Raw genomic sequence first — 20,940 nt, 5'->3', positions numbered from 1 at the left:
TTTTTTTTCATTTTATTATCTGCTTTTGTCACTTTCATTAGTTTTCATTTTTAAAATATTTATATTATATATAGCTTTATTTTTATTTCAGTTAGTTGTAAAGGCAACATTTTTCATCTTCATTTCACCTCGGAAACATGTTCACCAACCCTTATATGGGCATCAGAGGAGTGGTCATGGTTGTAAAGCTTGGGAAGAGGAGTGGCCATCTTTAAAAACATGTTCACCAACCCTTATATGGGCATCAAAGGAGTGGCCATTGATGTTAGGTGTAGGGATGGGAGGAGTAACCTCAGAAACATGTTTGTCAATCTTTATGGGCATCAGAGGATATAGATTTTTTTCCACTGGATATTTAGAATGTATTTTATTTTGGCTTTATTTTAATTACTGAAAGCAATTTTGAATTGTTTTGGTTTCTTTTAGTTTTAGTTGAGAATCACAACACTGACATGAAATTAAAAATCTGTAATAATTTACTCATTCTCTAACTTTCTTCTGTGGAACACAAGATGAGATATTTTGCATAATCTTCACACTGATTTTTACTATACAATTATTGCATATTGTGTCAGGAGGTCTGAATATCCAAAAAGGACACAGAATCTCCATAACAGCAGTCCACATGACTCATAATACTATACTGATGCAGCTAGAATATGCAAATGAGATTTAAGATCTGCAGTGGCTATCATGTGACTTCAGAAAACATGAAAGTGAGTGTGGAGGTGTGTGTCTTGTGGGATCTATAGTGTTTTCTAGAGGGCAAGAGAGTGAAGCAGTGGTTGCCGGGGTGGGGTGGGAAGAGTCCTTTATTATACTTCTGGCCCAACGTATGCATCTGGTGCTGTAGATGTCAGCAAGTTAAGCCAGCTCTGCACCAGTGATTTTCTGTGCGGAGCTGATGACTCTCTGCAAAGCTTTTTTCTCAGCCATAGTGCAGCCAGCATACCACACGAGAATGCCATGGGAAAGTATGGTTCCTACTGATCAGTGGTAAAAGGACACAAGCAGCTGCTGAGACAGAATGGATTTCCTCAGCATCCTTTGGAAGTACAACCGTTGCTGTGCCTTCTTGACCAGAGACATTGTGTTAACAGTCCATGAGAGATCCTGGGAGATATGTGTGCCAAGAAATTTAAAGATGGTCACCCTCTCCACCATTTCTCCTCCAACGTATTGAGGGGTTGGTTCCTCTTTCTTTTTCTGGAAATTGATGATGAGCTCCTTTGTTTTGGAGGTGTTGAGTGGCAAGTTGTTATTGATGCACCATTTTTAGAGTTCAGCCACTTCCTTCCTGACTCGTCACCATTTGATATTAACCCCACCACAGTGGTGTCATCTGCAAATTTAATGATTGTGTTTGTACTGTGGGTTGGTGTGCAGTTGCAGAGGACTCAGCACGGAGCCTTGTGGAGCTCCAGTGCTGAGAGTCAGAGTGGTTGAGTGATGGCCCCCCAGCCTGACAGTCTGCTAGACCAAAACATATTTCATCCAAGAAAATAAACAAAACTTATTACGTCAGAGTTACTTCATAAAGAACTAGACCAATATGTGGGGGGGCTAAGAAAATAAATGATACTGATGACGTCAGAGTTACTTCATAAAGAATTGGGGCTAAAGCACTTTTCTGACCTCTGCTGTACTTATAGAAGGTGCCAGGCTGTCAGTGGAGGGTAACAGCACATGCTCAATTCCATCCATGCTGACATCAAAGCGGGCAAAGAAGTGATTTAGCCAGTGAGTGGCTGATGCTGCTTATGTCTGGACTTGTGCTGCTTTTATAATTGGTGAGATGTTGGATACTCTGCCAAACTCTTTGAGGGTCCCCATTACTGAAGTGGCCTTCAAATTTCTGGCTGTAAGCAGCTTTTGTCTCTTTGATGCTCCTCTTCAGGTTGAATCTGGCTGTACTATACAGTTCTACATTACCAGACCTGAAGGCTGAGTCACGGTCCCTCAGACATAGCTTAACTTCTTGTGTCGTCCATGGTATGTTGTTTGGATAGGATTTGATTTGTTTCTCAGCTGTGACATTGTCAGTGCAGAACTGTAGATAGGAGAGGACAGTAAATGTGTAGTCCTCTATGTTTTGTTGTGCAAATAAGTCCCAGTGAGTGTTTTCAAAAAGGTCCTGAAGTTTAATGGAAGCTTCCTCAGGCCAGGTCCTTATTGTTGCGTCAATATAATTCAATTAAATTCTTCTGTTTTGTTGCTGAGTGACCTTGCATTTGTGAGGAAGATGCTGGGCAGTGCAGGCTTATGGGGTGATCTCTTTAGCCTTGTTAGCATGCCAGCCTGGTAGCTTCGCTTTTTTGCCTGCGTTCCCTGTGCCACCTCCTGCGTTTACCGGTCGGCTGAACGAACGATCTTTTCCAGGAATTGTACGTTGTTATAATAATGATTCCAGATGGAGTCTAGCTCGGAGCACGATGCTCCGATCTTTAACAGAACATCTCGATTATATGTAGAGTTGCCGATCGACAGACAGGCACACAGAACAAACAAACAAAAAAAATGTTGTTGCTGAGCTGTAAAGACTAATTTTATGTTGCTTAACTGTCCTTTTTGGAGCTTGACAGCCACTGGTCACAATATGCTTTCATTGTTCGCTCAGGCATCTTGGAAATGGTTGTGAGTTTCACAGGAGGAAGAAAGTCATGACATGAGGGTGAGCAGATGATGACAGAATTTTCATTTTTTGGGTAAACTGTTCTCATTTATAGAGGAAACAGTGGGAACAACTAACGATGCCGTAATTACAGGCTTGTTTGTTTTGTTTGTTTGTACTTTGTGCCTGCAATGAGAGTTAATTCTTCTCACGATAAAAGAGCTGCACTGGAACCAGAGGAGCTGTCATTGGCTTTAATTAAAAGGGCGAACAGCCTCATGTAATGGTTTCTCAGAGACTACCAGGATCCCTGTGTAGCATTTTGCCATATCACTGAGGAACAGTCAGGCATAAAATAGCATTTTCTGCATCTTAATTACAAGCCGTTCACAGAATAACAGCTATTGAGGCAGACCTTGATCACGCCTGTCTGATGCTCGCTGTGTTTTAGAGGCTCAAAGACACAATTTCTCTTTCTCCCAGTGTCTTTTAAGACTTATCTAAACTCTCTTTATTTCCAGCAGGCCCCCCAAAACTACTTCGCATTATGATATCAAGCGGAGTGCCCCAGAGGTCTTCTAGTGGAAAGAATGAGCAGGGAAAGACTGGCGGTAGAATGAGTATGCTGTTGTTTGAGAGCGGTTAGAAATTGCTACGACTGCCGTTTCAACTTGATGGAAATTCTGACTTGCGCTTCCCTGCAGCCGCGGGCCAGAATAAACTAGCCCATATATCCCACAAATAAAGCATTTACACCGCGCCGCCAGGCGTGCAACATTGAGAACAGAGATCAGTTTAACTCGAGAGCGATTCAACCAGAATAGATTAACCTCCCAGGTTATTTTCAACTTCAGGCTCAATTTCTGTGTTACCAAAACGGAATTGCAAAGTCTCAGTTTTCAAATAGTGTCAGTTTTATCTGGATATTCAAAATGTTACCCTTTAACATACTGCATGAGAGATTAGCATCTTCACAACAATTTACAGCAGGAAAATCTTCACAGAACATCAATAAAACTTTCAACATCAATAAACCATCTTGTACACTGCAAAAAAATAAATAAAAATAAAATGTTTTTCTTGCTCAATTTGTTAGTCTTATTTTTCAATAAAGTCTCTAAACATTCCTTAATTGAGCTAGATTTACTTGAGAAGCAAAATGACACTGTATGAGGTATTTTTCTAGAGAAATATCACAGTTGAGTGACTTAATGCTTAAAATAAGAACGGATTTCTGCCAATGGACTTAGAAAAATAAACTTGTTTTCCCTTTGAATTAAGTTTATCTTTTCTGGCCTCATCAATAGAATTTTTTTTTTTTTTTTTGCTATAAACTCTATAAACTTTTTCAGGAAAAAAAATGTAACATGTTAATTAATTTTGCATATGAAGTAATGTTTAAATATTTGTACTGGAAAACAAGACAAATACCCAGTAAGAAATTATTATATGTATGTATGTATGTATTTATTTATATTTTTGCAGTGTACATAGCTTACATCATTTTTACCTGCACAAATATTATATTATATTATATTATATTATATTATATTATATTATATTATATTATATTATATTATATTATATTATATTATATTTGATTAAATCTGGTAATTTTGTCAAATAATTTGTAAAAAAATAATAATAATAATTATTATTCTTATTCTAATTCTTATTATTATATTATTATTATTATTATTAAATTTTTTAATTTTTTAGAGGTCATTTTTCCAAGATACGGTTTTCTGATAGACAGTATTTCAAGTACTAAATCTCATCAATGTTTTGGAGTATGAATGTACATTTGTTATATTTAAATAATTTGAAAGCTGAGACTTTGCTTTTTTCTGTCAAAAACTAAGCGACTCAAAATGACAAAGCAGGTCGCATATGCTTTTGGTGTTATTGAAAACAGCGGCGTTGACATTTTGAAGGTCTGTAGTTGAAAATGACACTGAATATTCCTTTCAGCGATCGAGACGCAGCAGGACGTGAGTGGTGTTAGACTGACAGATATCTTATGCAATGAACACAGCTCTCAGATCAGACAGAGAAGGGAAGATTGAGAGAGAGGGAGATCACAGATGGAGGACAGACTGAATTTGAAGTTCAGAATCAATGTCTTGTGGTGGCTTTAGTCCAGCTGTCAGAATAACTTCATTGTGTGCAGCCACTCCACACTTCATCTTAATACACGACGTCTTAACCGCTCTGGGTCTCGCTATCCTGCGCTATGTTTCCTTTCTTCAGTTATGCAATGCTTTCTGAAACACAACTAATATGTTCCATATGGAAGGAAACTACTGCGCAGGAAAGGAACCAAAGCGGAATTGTTCCTAAATTAAAGACGTATGCGTCATGCTCATTACTGAGCTGAATGTGCCGTTTCTTTATTCTGTGTTGTGGAGTCAGCAGTGGGTTTGTATACTGCCGGTCACCGCTGCCACACCAGGGGACAGATTGTAATGATAGCTTACAGTGCAGCATAGTAGCAAACATTCACAATGCACTGAGATGAAAACAGCTCAAAACAGCTCACAGACTTCAAAAAGAAAGAGAGAAAACCGATATTAGCATGTCACGACGAAACAATCTGGAATACATTTCTCCTCTGCTACAAAAATTGACATCTTATGTAGATAGTCGCCAACAGTTATCAATTTCATAACAAATGCAGACTAAATAACAGCAGAATAATGTGAAACAGCTTTGCCGTTTTCCTTAGGACTTTGGACAAAGTGCCAAAGTTGTATACTGTAGTAAATCAAACTCGTATTAACATTATTAATGGGATAATCACCCAAAAATAAAATGGAAATCATTTACTCACCTTCATGTTGTCCCGAACTGGTCACTTTCTTTCTTTTGTGGAACTTAAAGGAGATGTTTAGAAGTTTTATATTGGTAACCAAAGTTTTGGTTCCCATTGACTTGCATTGTATGTTTTGTTTAATAATGATCAATGGAAACCAAAAACCTTTGGTTATAACATCTACAACACATTCCTACAAAAACTACAGAAAAACAAGAAACAACATGAAAGTAAATACTGATAGTTTTAGGTGGACTACCCTTTTAATAATATAATAAATTACATATATTAACATTATTCTTTTTCATATTTTTTAATATTAGCCTTACTAATGTTTTTTGGGGATGGTATGTCACAAACCTGTCCATGTTAACATTTGTGAAACAATGTGGCTAGCTTCTATCAAGTGATAGATGAATTTGCTGCCAAAATGCAAGTAGAGTTTAAACTCAAGTCATTTAACATCAACAATAAAAAATTAAAAGCATTAGCATGCACACTTTGAAACAATGGACTGTGGCTCATTCTGGCAGACTGTGATGTTAGTTTTGTTCCATCGTTTCCTGCCCTTTTTTAACTGTATTATCAATAAAGATGGCAAAAAAGGTCAAAGATTCTCAGCCATTAGCATGTTAGCTCAAACATTTGACCAGACTTGGAAAATTGACATCTTCTGTGAACAGTCGGTAACAGTATCGATTTCCTGGCAAACACAACGATTAGCTGACAAAACAGCAGCAGAAAAGAAATGAAGCTCAGATTTTCTTTACAAAAGCTTCTGTTCTATCAGAGCTTGCGACATAACGGTTAGCATACATGCTGTGACACATTAAGCCATATACTGCAAAAATGGCTTCTAAGTTAATCAGCCTTTTACTCGTTTTCAAGTCGAAATATCTAGAAAAACCTTGAAACAAGATACAGTTCACTCGAGAATCAACAGTGCATAGATTTAGACTTGATTTGTTTAGTATGAATGTATTTTTTTCATATATACAGTATACTAGTAAAATAGAAGCCGCCATAAGTTATCGATTTCCTGACAAATATGCAGACTTAAATGATGTGGGAAAGAATAGAGGCACAGCTTTTCTCTGCTAAAAATTCTGCTAGCATAAGCTTGGGCTTAGCGGTTAGCACACAGCTCTTGGAGCTTGGTGCTCGTACTAATGAAAATAAGCCAAAAAATGAAAAGGCAGTTTGATTTTTATGTTTTCTGAAGAAAATGTGAGGGCTTGTGGTCAGTGTTAAGATGTGTACTGTGTGCAAAGATCTGATCATCTGGAGCCTGTTCAAATCTGTATAAGCATATGACAAACAGCAGACGTCTGACCTCCTGCGCCGGACACACTAACATACGTTAGTTTCACATGACGCGCTCGCAGCTGTGGGGCTTCCTAGAGTTTGCATTATGTTTGTTTGACTAAATCTGCACTTTGTTTAAAAAGTGCATCTGACCACCCACGTCAAATCCAGTTTTAGTGTGACAGATGTACATTTAATTATGTAATGTAATATGCTGAGAAACGTTTTGTTTGGAAGAACAGCTTCACTATTCACAACCATGTTAATCTTAGAAATAAAAAAAGGTTGGAGATGTGGCGTAGTGGTTAGAGCACATGTTCAGACATACGTTTGAGTCTGACTTGTGAAATTCTTTCATGGTTATTGCAATTCGAATACATTTTTAGAATAAGTTTCCTGCATCATTTTCTGTCATTTCTCTACTATTCTTTGTGCTGTTCTGAACATCCTTTATCTTTTTTGGTGTTCTCAGTGAAAAATCACCAGCCTTTTAAAAATTGCTTGTAAATGTCTCAACAATATTGGATTTTACCTTTTTGTCAACTTGTTTTATTTTAATTGGGACAGGTTTTGTATTTCTTTTTGGAAATGATTGATCATAGGCCTCATTGATCTGAACTTGGGCACCTCAGTTTTTTGAGTAAAAAAAAAAAAAAGAAAAAAAATACCTTTTTTGTGGATAATTGTGACAATATTTGCTCAAAAACTGAGGTGCATAGGCTTAGATCAATAAGGCCTATGATCACTCAGTTCCAAAAAGAAATACAAAACCTGTGCTAACTGAAAGAAAACAATCTGATATAAAGATTGAATCCAGTATTTTTTTTGTAGGCTGGTGACTTTTGACAAGAAGGTGAAGGAAAAAAAATCTACAAAAATACAAAAATCCTTTGTAAAGTATTAGGTTTTAACTAGCATCAACTAGCATTTTTAGGAAAAAGAAAATCCTCTCCATGCCAAATTGACCATAACACAACATGAGGGTTATACTATAAATAAAAAATGACAAAAATACAGTAAGATTCTGATTAGCAACATGAAACAATCCTAAAAACAGGAACTATGGTTCCCATGGCAGTTTTTGTTTATTTATTTCATCTTTTTGGAGGGAAACTGCATCTGCAGAATTTTAAAAGGACATTTTTAATGTCTTGTCACTTAAAAAAAAGACTAAATAAAGCCGCTGTAAAACCAAAAATGCCCTAATGGACAGAAAAAGGATTAGGGTTGTGTGACTGGATTTTTGATGTCTGTTGTGTTTCCTCAGGTACAACAGGGACAGGTGTACTACTTCCATGACAGCAGCGAGACCACAGAGGACAGTTTCACCCTCATGGCGACTGCTTTTCACATCACCCGCCGGAGTGCGTCCCTGACCATCGGCATCACCATCCTCCCTGTGAACGACGAGCCGCCCCGCCTCCAACGCAACACCGGAATGGAGGTACACAGAGACCATTTTCCCTGTTTTAAACATTAATGAAGCTTCTAGAACAGAGACGTAGTCGGAAAATTCAGAGCGACTCCCTCCACTGGAACACAGAGTGTCATTCAGTGCTTGCTCGATGTTGTCTGTGGTTTCTGGTTGCCGTGGAAACTCACATTTTTGGAAAACCATGACGGTGGCAAGAATTCGGCTTCTGGGCTGGAGGGAAAGCCGACCAATCGGAGACGCCACTCGACTCCCGCAAAATGTGAAATAATGATATGTGTGTTTTTCCACATGCGGATAGTTCCCTTCTCTTGTGCGCGTGCCTTCTCTCTGTCTGTCTGACTCTGTATCAGACATGCTTTAATCCAGGAACACCTCAATTTTCAATGGTTACTGATGATAATAACAGAGAAAGTCGAAAATTCAGGCCTGCGCTTTTCAAAATTGTAAACACAAGTTTTACCACCACAGTATTTAACACACACTTATAATTAGGTGATTTCACTTGAAAGACCCTAAAATCAAAAGGATCAAAAGGGGAAAAAATAGATTTAAATATGTAATAAATAGAATATTTATTAATTTATTATTTATTAATAATTATATATAATAAAAATTTCAAAAATTTTTTTTTTTTTTTTTTTTTGTGTGTGTATAGCCAGAAAAATTAAAACAATTATACTTTTTTCAATTATAAATTTAGTTTTAATTTTTTAATTTGCAGAAATTATAGTTATGTATATTTTAATTTATTCAATTATTATTGTATTATTATGCTATGAATAGAATTAACTGCATAATGCAAAATAAATAAATAATTTTAATGACTGTAATGTGGCAAAAAAAAAAGAAGTCTTTATTGGAATTAAAATTGGGTAAATTAAATTCAGTACAACAAATACTACTATGGTATCTAAGAAATCATAATTTTCACATTACAGTAATTTTCACAGTGCAGTTGCATTTTGTTGCAATTATTGTCCCCCTGCCAAAAATTGCAATGTTCCCAAAATGTCTTCTTTTTACAATTTCATGTGATTTTCCTTTTGATTTTGACATGAAACATGAAACTGTTTTGAGATTCATCCACACAAACACAATCACTCGATTAGTCAAACACACACACACAGAGAGTAATATATCAGTTCTGGGCTCCCTGTGCTCTAATGTAGAGAGCCTATAGAGACACACCAGTCTAATCAGAGAGAGATTGCAGTTTCCCATCAAAGCAGGCCTCGGCACGGCATGCTGGGATTTGATTTGCCATGCAGCCTCTGATCCATGTTACATCTATTAAATATTGAGTATGAAGAAACAGCAATTTCCAGCCCAATTTGGGAGATGTTTGTTTCAGTTGTGCTGTACTCTGGTCTAGTGCTACCATCTAGTGGATGCCCATGGATATATTACACAGGAAGTGATGTAAAGGTCTTTGACCAGTCACCAGGGGGCAGTACAGAGCGCTATCTGCTATGACTAATATTTGCCCTGGTAATGACACTGCATTGCCCCCCATTAAATTGCACTCACTGGAGGAAAGGAGATGATTTTACATGCACTTAAATCTTGAAGGTCACGTTATGTGGAAACTAGATTACTAAATGATAATGAGTTTGTAGACCTTTCTGTTCCAGGGCACTACGCCATGTACTCAATTCCAGTTTTTTCCCTCGGTCTCTCAGGAGATCTGTAGATTGAGGCAGTGAAAGCGTTCAGGAACAGATAAATGCGTGTTGATGTGTGGCGCTCACACGGCAGCCCTGCACTCTCCCAGCTGAATTTCATCGTTTAAGAATGTCTTTCAGCAACTTGTCCATTACACATCCATTAGAGCAGCATCAGGAGGCATAACTGCCTCTTTCACATCCCAACGACTCCAGACAGTTAGACACCTCTGAAAACAACAGTTTAGTTGTTCCATCTTGTTTATTGGTTTGTTTATCTCTCTTTGTTTGTGTGTCTGCTCTCTCCTTCTAGCTTCTAGCCGGTGAGGAGTCTGAAATCACAGCCAATATGCTGAGCAGCGAAGATCTTGACACCCCTCCAGAGGAGCTGGTGTATGCCATCGAGACGCCCAGCAATGGGATTGTTGCCTTTAAAGTGTCCCCGGGTGACAGCGTGGACAGTTTCACCCAGGCTCAAATTAATAATGGAGAGGTTTTATTCATTCAACAGGGTGGGTTGACAGAACACCACAGCAATATACTAAAAACCTCCCAAAACTGCATAAAAACATAGTAAAACTCAGTCAATATGTCTTAGCAAACATATAGCAACAAGCTAAAAACAACTTAAAATACCTCAGGACACCTCAGCAATCATATACAGTAGCAGCATCTAAAAAACACCTTTAGCAACATGCCAAAACCCACTCACAACACATTAGCGAATGCATAGCAACACGTTAAAACAACTCAGAACAACTTCAATCTCAATCTTCAATATTGCAATCATATAGAGTGGCAGCATCTAAAAAACTGTTCTGAACATGCTAAAACCCACTCAAATGCATATTAGCATGTTAGCAAATGCAGAGCAACACGTTAAAAAAAACTGAGAACAACTAAGCAATCATGTCATAGTAATTGCATAGTAACAAGCTAAAACCTGAACATTAAAAACAACACAGCAGTCATATTCAGTAGCACACCTTAGCAACTACATAGGAACATGTTACAAACAACTCAGAGCAACTTAGCAATCATATAGAGTAGTAGCATGCAAAAAAAAAAAAACTATTTGGAAAAGCTTAGCACCTGCATGGCAACATGCTATAGCACACTCAGAACACATTAGCGAATGCGTAGCAACATGCTAAAAACAGCTCAGAACACCTCAGCAATCATATAATAGTAACCTGCTTAAACCCAAAAAACACATTAAAACAACTCAGAACACCTTAGAAATCATATAGAGCATGCAAAAAAAAATCAGTTTGAAGCGCATAGCAACACACTAAACCAACTTGGAACACTTTTCACTACTAAAACTATTGTGAACACCTTGCAACCACATAGCATCTCACTATAACCCACTCTAAACGCTTTAGAAAATGTATAGCGACTTTTTAGATAAATGTTCCCTCAAAGAACTTTTACTTTGATAAATCTAATGTGCTGCAAGGAACCACTGAAGAACCCTTGTTTTAAGAGTATAACATGATGTAGTGAATATGATGTGCTTGTGTCTGGTTTCAGGCTCAGAGTCTGGTGGGTTCAGCTTCACCGTGACTGATGGAGAACACACTTCACCTCTCCACCGCTTCGCTGTCAAGGCAAGACAGCTTACCATCTCCATGGAAACGAAGGGAGAACTCATGGTCTTCCCAGGTGGGCTCCACACGTCCAGACCTTAAATCCAAATCCCTGTCTTTCTCTGGGCCAAATGAAAGATCTTTATTGGCCCAGAGAAATTTTGTTCATAAATCTTCCAATTGAGGGGTCATTTTTCATTTTCCTCATCATGAACAGTCCAAAATCTTACTTGGAACATCCTTGTAGATCAGTTATGTCAATTATAGCTGTATGAAAGCTGCTCAAATGTGTTTTCATGAAGAAATCAGTGAAGTGATATGATTTGTTTGGGGATGCTTGTCAGGCACCAGGCAGGTGATCAGTGGAGATATTTTGCGGGCCATAACAAGTGAAGGCGCTGATGAAATCACATACTCACTAGTGAAACCTCCTCGCTTGGGACGAATAATCAAACCTAACCAGCGTGGACAGTTTGAGGAGATCACTAGATTCACACAGACTGAGGTAAATAATATTGTATATTGGTGCAAATGTACTTACAGAGGAAACCAGTAACACATACAGCTACATTTTAGAAAGGTTTAGATTTTATTAGCGGTAGTAGTAGTAGTAGTAGTATTGGTATTAGTATTATTTTAAAGAATAATTGTTTTTGACATTTTATAAAAACCCTAAAAATGTGCCATCAGTAAAGCCTCTTTCATTGTAATACCATCTCTGGCCACAAGGGGGGCATCATATGTGCAGATATTATTAGTGGTCAGTAGAGGGCAGCACTATTCTCTCATTACATTCTGGCTTTAGCCTGTTAAATCTAAATTTATGAAATCTGCAAGTATTTCAAATTTAGAATTCGAACTATATTCCTTATTTGCTGTTTTTACTGTCTGATGCTTCAGCATCTGACCATTTGATTTGTTTTATGTAGAGTGTTATAGGCTGTGGCCAGTTATAAAAGGGTTTTTGATTCCTCTTGTGTGTTCAGTTGGATGCAGGTGCCGTATATTATGAGCATCAGATGCCGGCTGAGCCCTTCTGGGTCCTGAAAGATTCTGTTGAGCTGGCCCTCACATCGCCCCCAGCAACAGAGCTGCATCACAGCCTGCCAGTCACTGTGTCATACTACGCAGCCAATAAAAATGTGTCATCTCAGCTCTGGAAGAACAAAGGTAGCTACCAATTAAATGTAATTTTTTAGAGTAGGGGTTTGATGCAGGTGCTCTCTGTCAGTTGATACAAAAGTAAACAGAAGACTGATGATAACAGGCAAATGTGGTGGGAACAGAACACAATGCAGACCACATTCAAACTTGTATTTTCTGCATGAGTAATGTTAGTCAATGTGGTTGGAACTTGAATGCCAGGGTTTCTCAAATCTGGCCCTGCACTGCAGAGTTTAGTTCAAAACCTAATCAAAGACCACCAAGCAAGCTAATCAAGGTCTTCAGAGTTATTAGAAATTACAGGTAGGTCTGCTCGATCACAGTTTGACTAAACTCTGCAGGGAAGTAGCCCTCCAGGTCCCTTTTGTATGCTAATCTCTAGGACACAGGTCTAATAATTAAATGTAATTTAATTATTTTCCTTTGGTGTTTTTTTAATGTGTTGCAGGTGTGTCTGTGGTGCAGGGTCAGTCTAAAGTGATTGACAGCTCTGTTTTGGATGCTTCTAACCTGCTGGCCAGTTTGCCAGAGCAGAAGCGGAAGGGGCAGGACATTGTCTATGAAGTGCATCGGTTCCCCAATCATGGAAGACTCACTCTTGGAGGGTCTGACCTACCTCGCAATGCTCCCCGTTTCCTGCAGGATGACGTGGCACGTGGTGATCTAGAGTACAATCACGATGACTCCGGGGGATCTTCTGATAGCTTCTCTTTCCGGGTCCATTTGAACCCCAGTGGCCGCACTCCGCAAGTCCAGCCCGGTGCGGTGGTTCTGGAGGAGATCTTCCTGATCTCCATTAGACGGCGAGACTCAAACCCACCAGAACTTGTAAGCTTGGACCTGCTCCTGGAAGCACTGCAGAGCTCCACGACCATCATCTCCAAAAACTACCTCAACACCGTTGACCAGGACAGCACACCGGACGAGGTCCGATTTATCATCTCCAAGAGTCCAGCTAATGGATATGTCATCTACACAGACTCTGGAGACCGGATCAACCGGTTCAGCCAGGAAGACATCAACACTGGGCGGGTTGCTTTTGTTAGCGATGGAAGTCTGTCCGATGGTTTTATGGAATTTATAGTGTCTGACGGGAAACACCAAACAGACCCATACACGCTGCATATCGGAATCCTGGCCAAGTCTCTGATACTGAAAAAAGCTCCAGAGATCCACGTAAGGCAGGGAGATGACGAGACGCTAATCACAGAGGACATGCTGAGCACCTCCACTGGGGGTCCTGTTGAGGAAGATGTACTCTATAAGATCACCAATGTCCCAAAATACGCAGCCGTAATGGTGGACAGACAGCCCACATCGGCTTTCACACAGAAGCAGATCAAACAAGGAAGAGTGAGTGTCCGTTTCATTAAGTCCACCTCACCGAGAGATAGCGTGGCATTTATGGCCCGAAGCAGGGCAGCAAATGTGTCTTCCGTCCTCAACATTACCGTGAAACCACTGGCGAAGGTGGCCCAGAATCCCCTGCTCCCCAGAGGTGCTACTGTACTCGTAGACAGAAAGTTGCTGGATGCTACACCTCTGGCCAACAAGACCAAAACATCTCCAACCTTCAGCATAATCCAGCAACCTCAAGGAGCTCGGTTCGTCAACAGCGGTGGGCAAGATGATGGCCAACCAGTGAGTTCCTTCACCCAACGAGACCTAGATGAAGGTCGGGTAGCTCTGGAGATCTTAAACACAACTGGGGGTCAAAACATTGGAGGTCAAGGTCAAGATGAAGCACGCTTTCTCCTAAAAGCACACGGCGTTCCTCCTGCAGAGTGCGTCTTGCCCTTCCATGTGGTCCCTTATGACCCTTCTAGAGTTTATGGCGCTACACTGCTCAAAGTGCCACCGGTGTTCGTCAAGAGCGATCCAGGTCAAGCCGAGCCCAGGTGGAGAGGAGATGGGGACATGGCTTCTGGCAGCACTACAGCGACTCCTGTGGTGTCTAGACGAAATACACTGTGGGCTATCCTTATTCCCATTCTCGTCATCCTCCTACTCATGCTCTTGGCCGCAATGCTGGCCTACCACTTGGTCCGTCGCAACAAGACCGGAAAGCACAACGTCCAAACGGTGGCAGCAAAGCCGAAGAATGGAGAAGTGAGTCAGGAGACTTTTAGGAAAACCGATCCTGCGAACAACATCCCCATGTCAAACATGGACTCCAAAGGGGCGGATCCTGAGTTAATACAGCACTGTCGGACAACAAACCCAGCACTGAAAAAGAACCAGTACTGGGTTTGAGATGGGGAGGCGACCGGACACTTGTGTTTTCAAGGCCTTGAATCATTCCAGTCAGTGTTATGTAGTTTTCTTACCCTTATTGATGCTTATGAATTGAAGTCCAGCACATATCTGAGTTTAGGGTTTCTTAGAGGGCACAGCCAGATCTGTGTGTGTGCTGATGTTCTAATACTCACATGGTCATTTCTCAACTGAGGTGGAATTAACCAACTTTTAAGGTACTTTTGGACAAGAACATAACATGTTATGTTTGAACAATTCTTCTTATGTATGTTTAGGCAGTAACTTGTTTAATATCTTATTTTTTAGTGTTATTTACATTTATGTTTGTGTTGCTTTTAAACACCAATCAATAGATGTGCCATTTTCCCAGCAGCCTGTTTTCTTTTGTGACGCATTGTGTGATTTAGAATTGTGCCGACAATTTGGCACCTTTGTGATCACTTGTTTAAAGGAATATGTTGAATTCTGTCAACAGCATCTGTTATGATGTTGATTACCTGAGAAAATATCAAAATAGCTTGCACTTACAGTGGAAGTCTAAAAAGCAAGTCATTGCTCCTTTAAAATACACAAGGAAGTATAGCCACACAACTTCAATTTTCTAAATTACCTACTGTCTTTAAATGACTTACTAGCCTTGTTAGCCAACTTCAACCAATTACGGCCATGTAAAGCCAGTAAACTCTACTCAGAGGAAGTATGCCGCTAAATCCATCCACCTAGAAAAGTAGTCCCATTGCAAAAGGTATTATTTATTTTAGACCAGTTTTTTCAAACCTATTCCTGGAGGCACACCTACAGTACACATTTTTATGTCCTGGATCTATTTAAAGTTTGATTGGAGTTTCTACTAATGATATCATGAGTTGATCATGAATGTATTTGGTGTGTTTGACTAGGAAGAGTTTGAAAATGAGGTTGGGTAGTTAATGTAAGTGCTTTAACAAACATTCAACCAACAGCTTTCAAATTTGCAACCCTTTGCAATACATTACCCCATAGATTCTCACTGCAAGTGCTTGTTAATAATGTATTTTCTGTTGTTATTGACAGCATAACAGTCATAGAATTATTAAGCTGAAAGTATGCTTTGATTTTCTGTTTTTAATGTGCATGATGTAAATTTCAACCATAGATGGGCTGTTGTAAAGAATGGGTAAAAGAATGTGGAAAATGCAGGAATAACTACAGATGTTGAAGGTGGAAACCACAAAGTGGATTTGTGAGGAAACAGAAGGTACCTGTGTTTGTACAACTTGTTTGAAAAAGTACAACAATATCTTTCGGCCATTTGGCCAATTATTTTTTTGTACAGAACTTCAGAGCTGGGAAACCATAGAGTCACAGCTCCCTGCTCCCCTCTACAGGTCAAAAGAAGTATTACAAAGCAACAGTATTATGGTCAATGGAGTATAAATAGAAAAGTCTAGTACATTTGAATGTGTGTGAGAGATGAAACAGAAGTTGGAAAGATTATATATACTCTGCTTCAGTTTGGTCAGATTATTGTGCTAGTGCCGCTTTAAAAATCTTATCATGCCTGCTCAAAAAGAGTAATCTCACAGCCATGCCATGTGTACTTAGTTTTGACACATAAACGGTGCAGAGATTTAATAGTTTGAGAGTGTAAATGAGACTTTATGTTTACTAATCATCATATCACTCGTGTGAAAGTAGAACAAACAGCCTTACCGAATGCTTTTAGTTATTTTTCTATAAATCTATCTTTTCTACTCTGTTTATTGTAATTGTTTTGTCCGTAAATGCTTTCATCCACTGCACTGATTACAGGCACTGAAGAACTCTAATGGTTTCTCCTCAAGAACTGCAGCCACGGACAGGAAGTGAGTCAGCAGTGGCTGTAATCACGCTGTGTCCTGATTGGCTGCAGGGAAGATATGAGGTCATTATTCCTCAGGCTGCAGCGTCTGTTTTCCAGAGCTGCTTCTGAGCACAGTTCACAACTTTTGTTTTAGGTTTAAAAATACAGAAAAATATGTAAGTTGTTGCATGGCTGGGTGAAAGTATGTCAGAGCATATGTTTTTTTTTTTTTTTTTTTTTTTTTTACAAAATTATGTCTAGGGTTTACTACAAATCTCTGCTGTCTGAGAAATATATTTCTGCAGTGTTAGAAATAAAGAAACTGAAATTCAGCTATAGTTCACCAAAAATAAAAAAATTCTGTCATATATTTACTCAACCTTACATTATGTCGATAAGAACCTCTATGACTTTCTTTCTTCCACATTTTGTGTCACTGAAATTTAATTAATATATTTTATGATACTTTTTGGGTTTGCTAGTCACTGTTGTATGGAAACAGTGGCCTGGACATTTTCTCGTGTGGGTTCCACAGATGATAGAAAGTCATATGGGTTTGGATCGACCTGAGGGTGACTGAATAGAGTTTTCATTTTCTATTTCTTAAAAAATGTTTATAGAAAGACTTCCCATTTGTCACTGGTTCTCTCTGAATTGCAGTTAATCATTTGGACTGTCAATGGCTGAACTGTATAATTAGATGTTTTAATCGGTTGTTTGGCTTTTCTTATCTAACAACAGTGACGTTCCTTATAATTACACCATTCCCGAGTTTAATTATATAGTGACATGATCAGTTCCCAAGGTACTACATATGGAATTTATATCACTGTTGAGCTGATTTTCCCTTTTCTTTATTAAGCTAGTATTAACTGCATATCCTGGGGTTACGATATCCCATCTGAGACCTCTCAGGACGTTTGTATCTGTTTGTTTCTGCAGAGCAGAATTGAGATCACATGAAAACTCAGGACATCAATGGTATTTGTTCTCTGGGTATTTATGGGAATATGTTGACCTTAGACCCAAAACCATGTACAACCCTCTTCTTTTGTGTTTTTGAATTCTGTCTGCTTGTAAATATATTATGTCAGATCGCATAACCTGTCATAAGAATCAAAATGCACTTTCCTCCAGCTCTTCAATGATTTCACTCGTGGGTGAGAGTTTTCATTTCCAAGTGTTTATTTATTTTTAGCATCTATATTGCTCTTTTAAAAAGTTTGTGAACATGCAATTCATTATGTCCCTATAGAAAAAAGTAATATGTCATGGTCCCAACAACAAAATAAAAAACCAAAAAAGATTGCTTTTGTTGTTCCACATATTTGTGTTCCACATATTTGTGATACATAACATGTTAAAATTATCATATATAATATTTTATATAAAATAAATATACATTTAATAAATAAAAATGTATTATTACTATTATTATAAGTATTATTTTAAACAGTATATAGTTTAATGCAAATATCAGCAGCATGTTGTGCTTCATTTTGACCAGCAGATGGCGCAAGGGTGTCCAGCAGTGTTTCATGAGCTCTTATTTGCGCTCATTCTTTCCTACCAGCGGCCTTTTCTCTTTCTTCGGACTTTCTTGGCTCTTTCTTCGGAATAAGACTCACTGTCAAACGCTCCACAGGCTTGTTACTATAGCTGACATGACTGTTTTCAGCATATCACTTTGGCACCTGCTACAGATCCTTTGTATATTTAACAGATAACTATTTATTTTACTCAGTTGCTAACTAAAAGACTTTTGTTTTGAAGTGTCTCACCATATGAATCAGTCAAAACAGCTCAGCTCAACCAGCCAATCAGGTCGCGCTCCAAACACAGTCGACACGCCCAGCTGGGAAAAAAAAATGGAACCCAGAAAGAAGTAAAACATCTAAAAAATGCAGGTGAATTGAATGGTTCTGGTTTCTGATTCTGCATCATTGAAACTTATGTAAACAAGCAGGTTTTTTATCAGCACCTGTTTTTAATAACACAGCCTAAATGATGGAAGGTTTAAAAGTTGTTGCAATGCATAATGAGGTACATATTTGGGAAAGAGAATCAATATAATTTAAATACACACTGCAAAGGCAAAAGTTTTTGCACGTACACTTTTAATTAAGGGGTTTGGCTATTTCAGATACACTCTTTACTAGCAGGTCATAAATGTAAGTGTATAGTCACGCAATCTCCAAAGACACAAGAATAGGGCTCTGTTCTGTATAAGAGGCAAGTTAATAAATGTGAAACTAATATGAAGTCTATGTTTATTATTATTATTATTATTATTACTTAAAATATTGTAGGAAAATATGAGCCATTAAAAATCGATCTGAAAACTGACCTTATTTGAAAATATATGTCAATAGATGCAGGTGCTTTGTTTGCTGCCTTTTACATTTCAAATGCAGAAGCTGGAAAGATTTGCATAGAAATGCAGAAGGGCTTTGTGTTTTGCTGAGTCTTTCAATCTTGGAGAAAGAAAGACAGATGTTAGGGTCAAAAAAAAAGAGAGGGGTCACCATAGGTCATGCTTTCTCTCTAGTGGTTTCTCTTGTCAGTGGTCAGATGTGTCAGTGCTAGGGTGTGGGTGTGTGTGTGCATGCAGAAAATCACTGCACTTTACTTTAAAACAAATATAGAATCAGTGTTGCAGTGTGGTTGCCTAGTTGTAGTCTAATACATAGGGTTAAAATCATTATCTGTACATATGAGCAACAGTAGGGATACTATTTACAATTAACTAAGCAAATTTGCAGTTGATGTATTTCCTTGACATAAAACATGTGTAGATCATATGAAAGGGCCCCTTCTCCTTCTGTTCGTCCCGTCTGGGTGAAATGTGCCTCGCAGTTCTGTTTTTTTACATCCTACAACTGTGTTAACATTTCCAACCCCTAAATTAGCTTTTCCTGCTTCCAGTCTGCTATTACAACACCCATGTTTCCATCTGAGGTCACCTCAGAATCTGTGAAATTATCCCGCAATCTTGCTTTTAATTGGTTGAAACACAATTGTAATGGTGAGATGTGTTACAATGGTCTGATACACTAATAGGTTTAAAAAGGATTCAAGTTAAATGTTCTCTTGGCGAAAGCAGCCAGCAGGAAATATTACGTGTAGTGCCCTAGTTAGAGGCCACATGTCTGGGTATGTGATTTGAGACTTGTCGTCATTGTCTCTGAACTGCAGGGACTTTAGTTTCCATAGTGCTGCTCTCAGGGATGCTACAGAGAAGATATGCAGTCTGGGTAGACCGTTAGTTTGAGGAATGAGCTCTGGAAAGGTACTTAAACGGTCTCAACATATAATGTAACATGGAGAACTTTTTTTTTCAACCACAAAATCCCTCTACAGTGAAACACGGGTCTTCATAAGAAGAGGATTGTTCGCAAACCACCACTGAAGGAGCTTTGTTTTTAAGGGTTCTCTAAACATTGCATGTAGGTTGCCAGATAATGTTTTCCCTCTGTAATGTAAAGTTTATTTGCAGGTCAGATGTGTTTGTGTCTCGCTTGGTCTTTCCTAGAACCTTGTGAACCACAGACAGAGAGGAAGAATTTGTTAAAAAAAAAAAAAACAAAAATAAAAAAAAAAAAAAACAAGATGGTGAGTCGGCACACATCCTGTCACAGCAGGATCAGGCTATTTACTGTATCTCGCTGTCTGTTTTCCTTATAATACGCCCAGTATTTTATCAGCAAATAACAGGGCAGAGGCTCATTGGCAGCAGTGTTATTGACTCAAACTGGAGGCAGGGTTTAAACAGAGCAAAGACCGCTCTGTTTGTGTTCTAGAGCTTAAACTATTAAACTGTCCAACGATATAATGCTCATCTATAACCTTACAATATGATAACCTGAATAAAATTATTTCTGTAATATCACTCATCTAAAATTTAATTGCTGTGATTCTTTAATATGTAATACAATGTTTGTTTCTACATCGTTCTTGAAATGTAAACATTTAAACAATAGCTAGCTGTAGCCTTTCAAAAATTAGTTTTCTAGCCGACTATAACTGTGAACACTGAATGGCTTTCCTGAGGTTAATGTTAAGGTCTGTGACATATTGTTTACAAACTTTTACTGATGTATTTGCAAGGTTAAAACACTGATTAAGCTATTACATGAGACACGATACGTGTACTGTTTCTTTCAGCTTACCTTTTGATGTTCATTCATGTTTATTTTACCTTTAACTAGAAGTAAAGAGGAAGAGATAATGGGTTCATGTGCACTCCGCGCTGCAGCTTGAATTGAGGCGGACGATCGGTCACGCT

The 20,940-nt window shown here is 38.5% G+C and overlaps 1 protein-coding gene across 1 annotated transcript in view; it reads left to right on the top strand.

Moving 5' to 3' along the window:
- LOC109073673 (chondroitin sulfate proteoglycan 4-like) overlaps positions 1-17,958 on the top strand; it is a 52,882-nt gene extending 34,924 nt beyond the window's left edge. The window contains exons 5-10 of the mRNA XM_019089764.2: positions 7,996-8,172; positions 10,138-10,336; positions 11,358-11,489; positions 11,758-11,918; positions 12,400-12,583; positions 13,026-17,958. Of these exons, the coding sequence (XP_018945309.2) occupies positions 7,996-8,172; positions 10,138-10,336; positions 11,358-11,489; positions 11,758-11,918; positions 12,400-12,583; positions 13,026-14,830 (2,658 nt within the window). The 3' untranslated portion in view covers positions 14,831-17,958. The remainder of the gene's footprint in view (positions 1-7,995; positions 8,173-10,137; positions 10,337-11,357; positions 11,490-11,757; positions 11,919-12,399; positions 12,584-13,025) is intronic.
- The last annotated feature ends 2,982 nt before the right edge of the window (positions 17,959-20,940 follow it).

The sequence above is a fragment of the Cyprinus carpio genome, chromosome B25 (genome assembly GCF_018340385.1).
Source record: "Cyprinus carpio isolate SPL01 chromosome B25, ASM1834038v1, whole genome shotgun sequence".
NCBI classification, from domain to species: domain Eukaryota; kingdom Metazoa; phylum Chordata; class Actinopteri; order Cypriniformes; family Cyprinidae; genus Cyprinus; species Cyprinus carpio.
The sequence above is the reverse complement of the archived record's forward strand: the minus strand, read 5'-3'. Positions and strand labels throughout refer to the sequence as shown.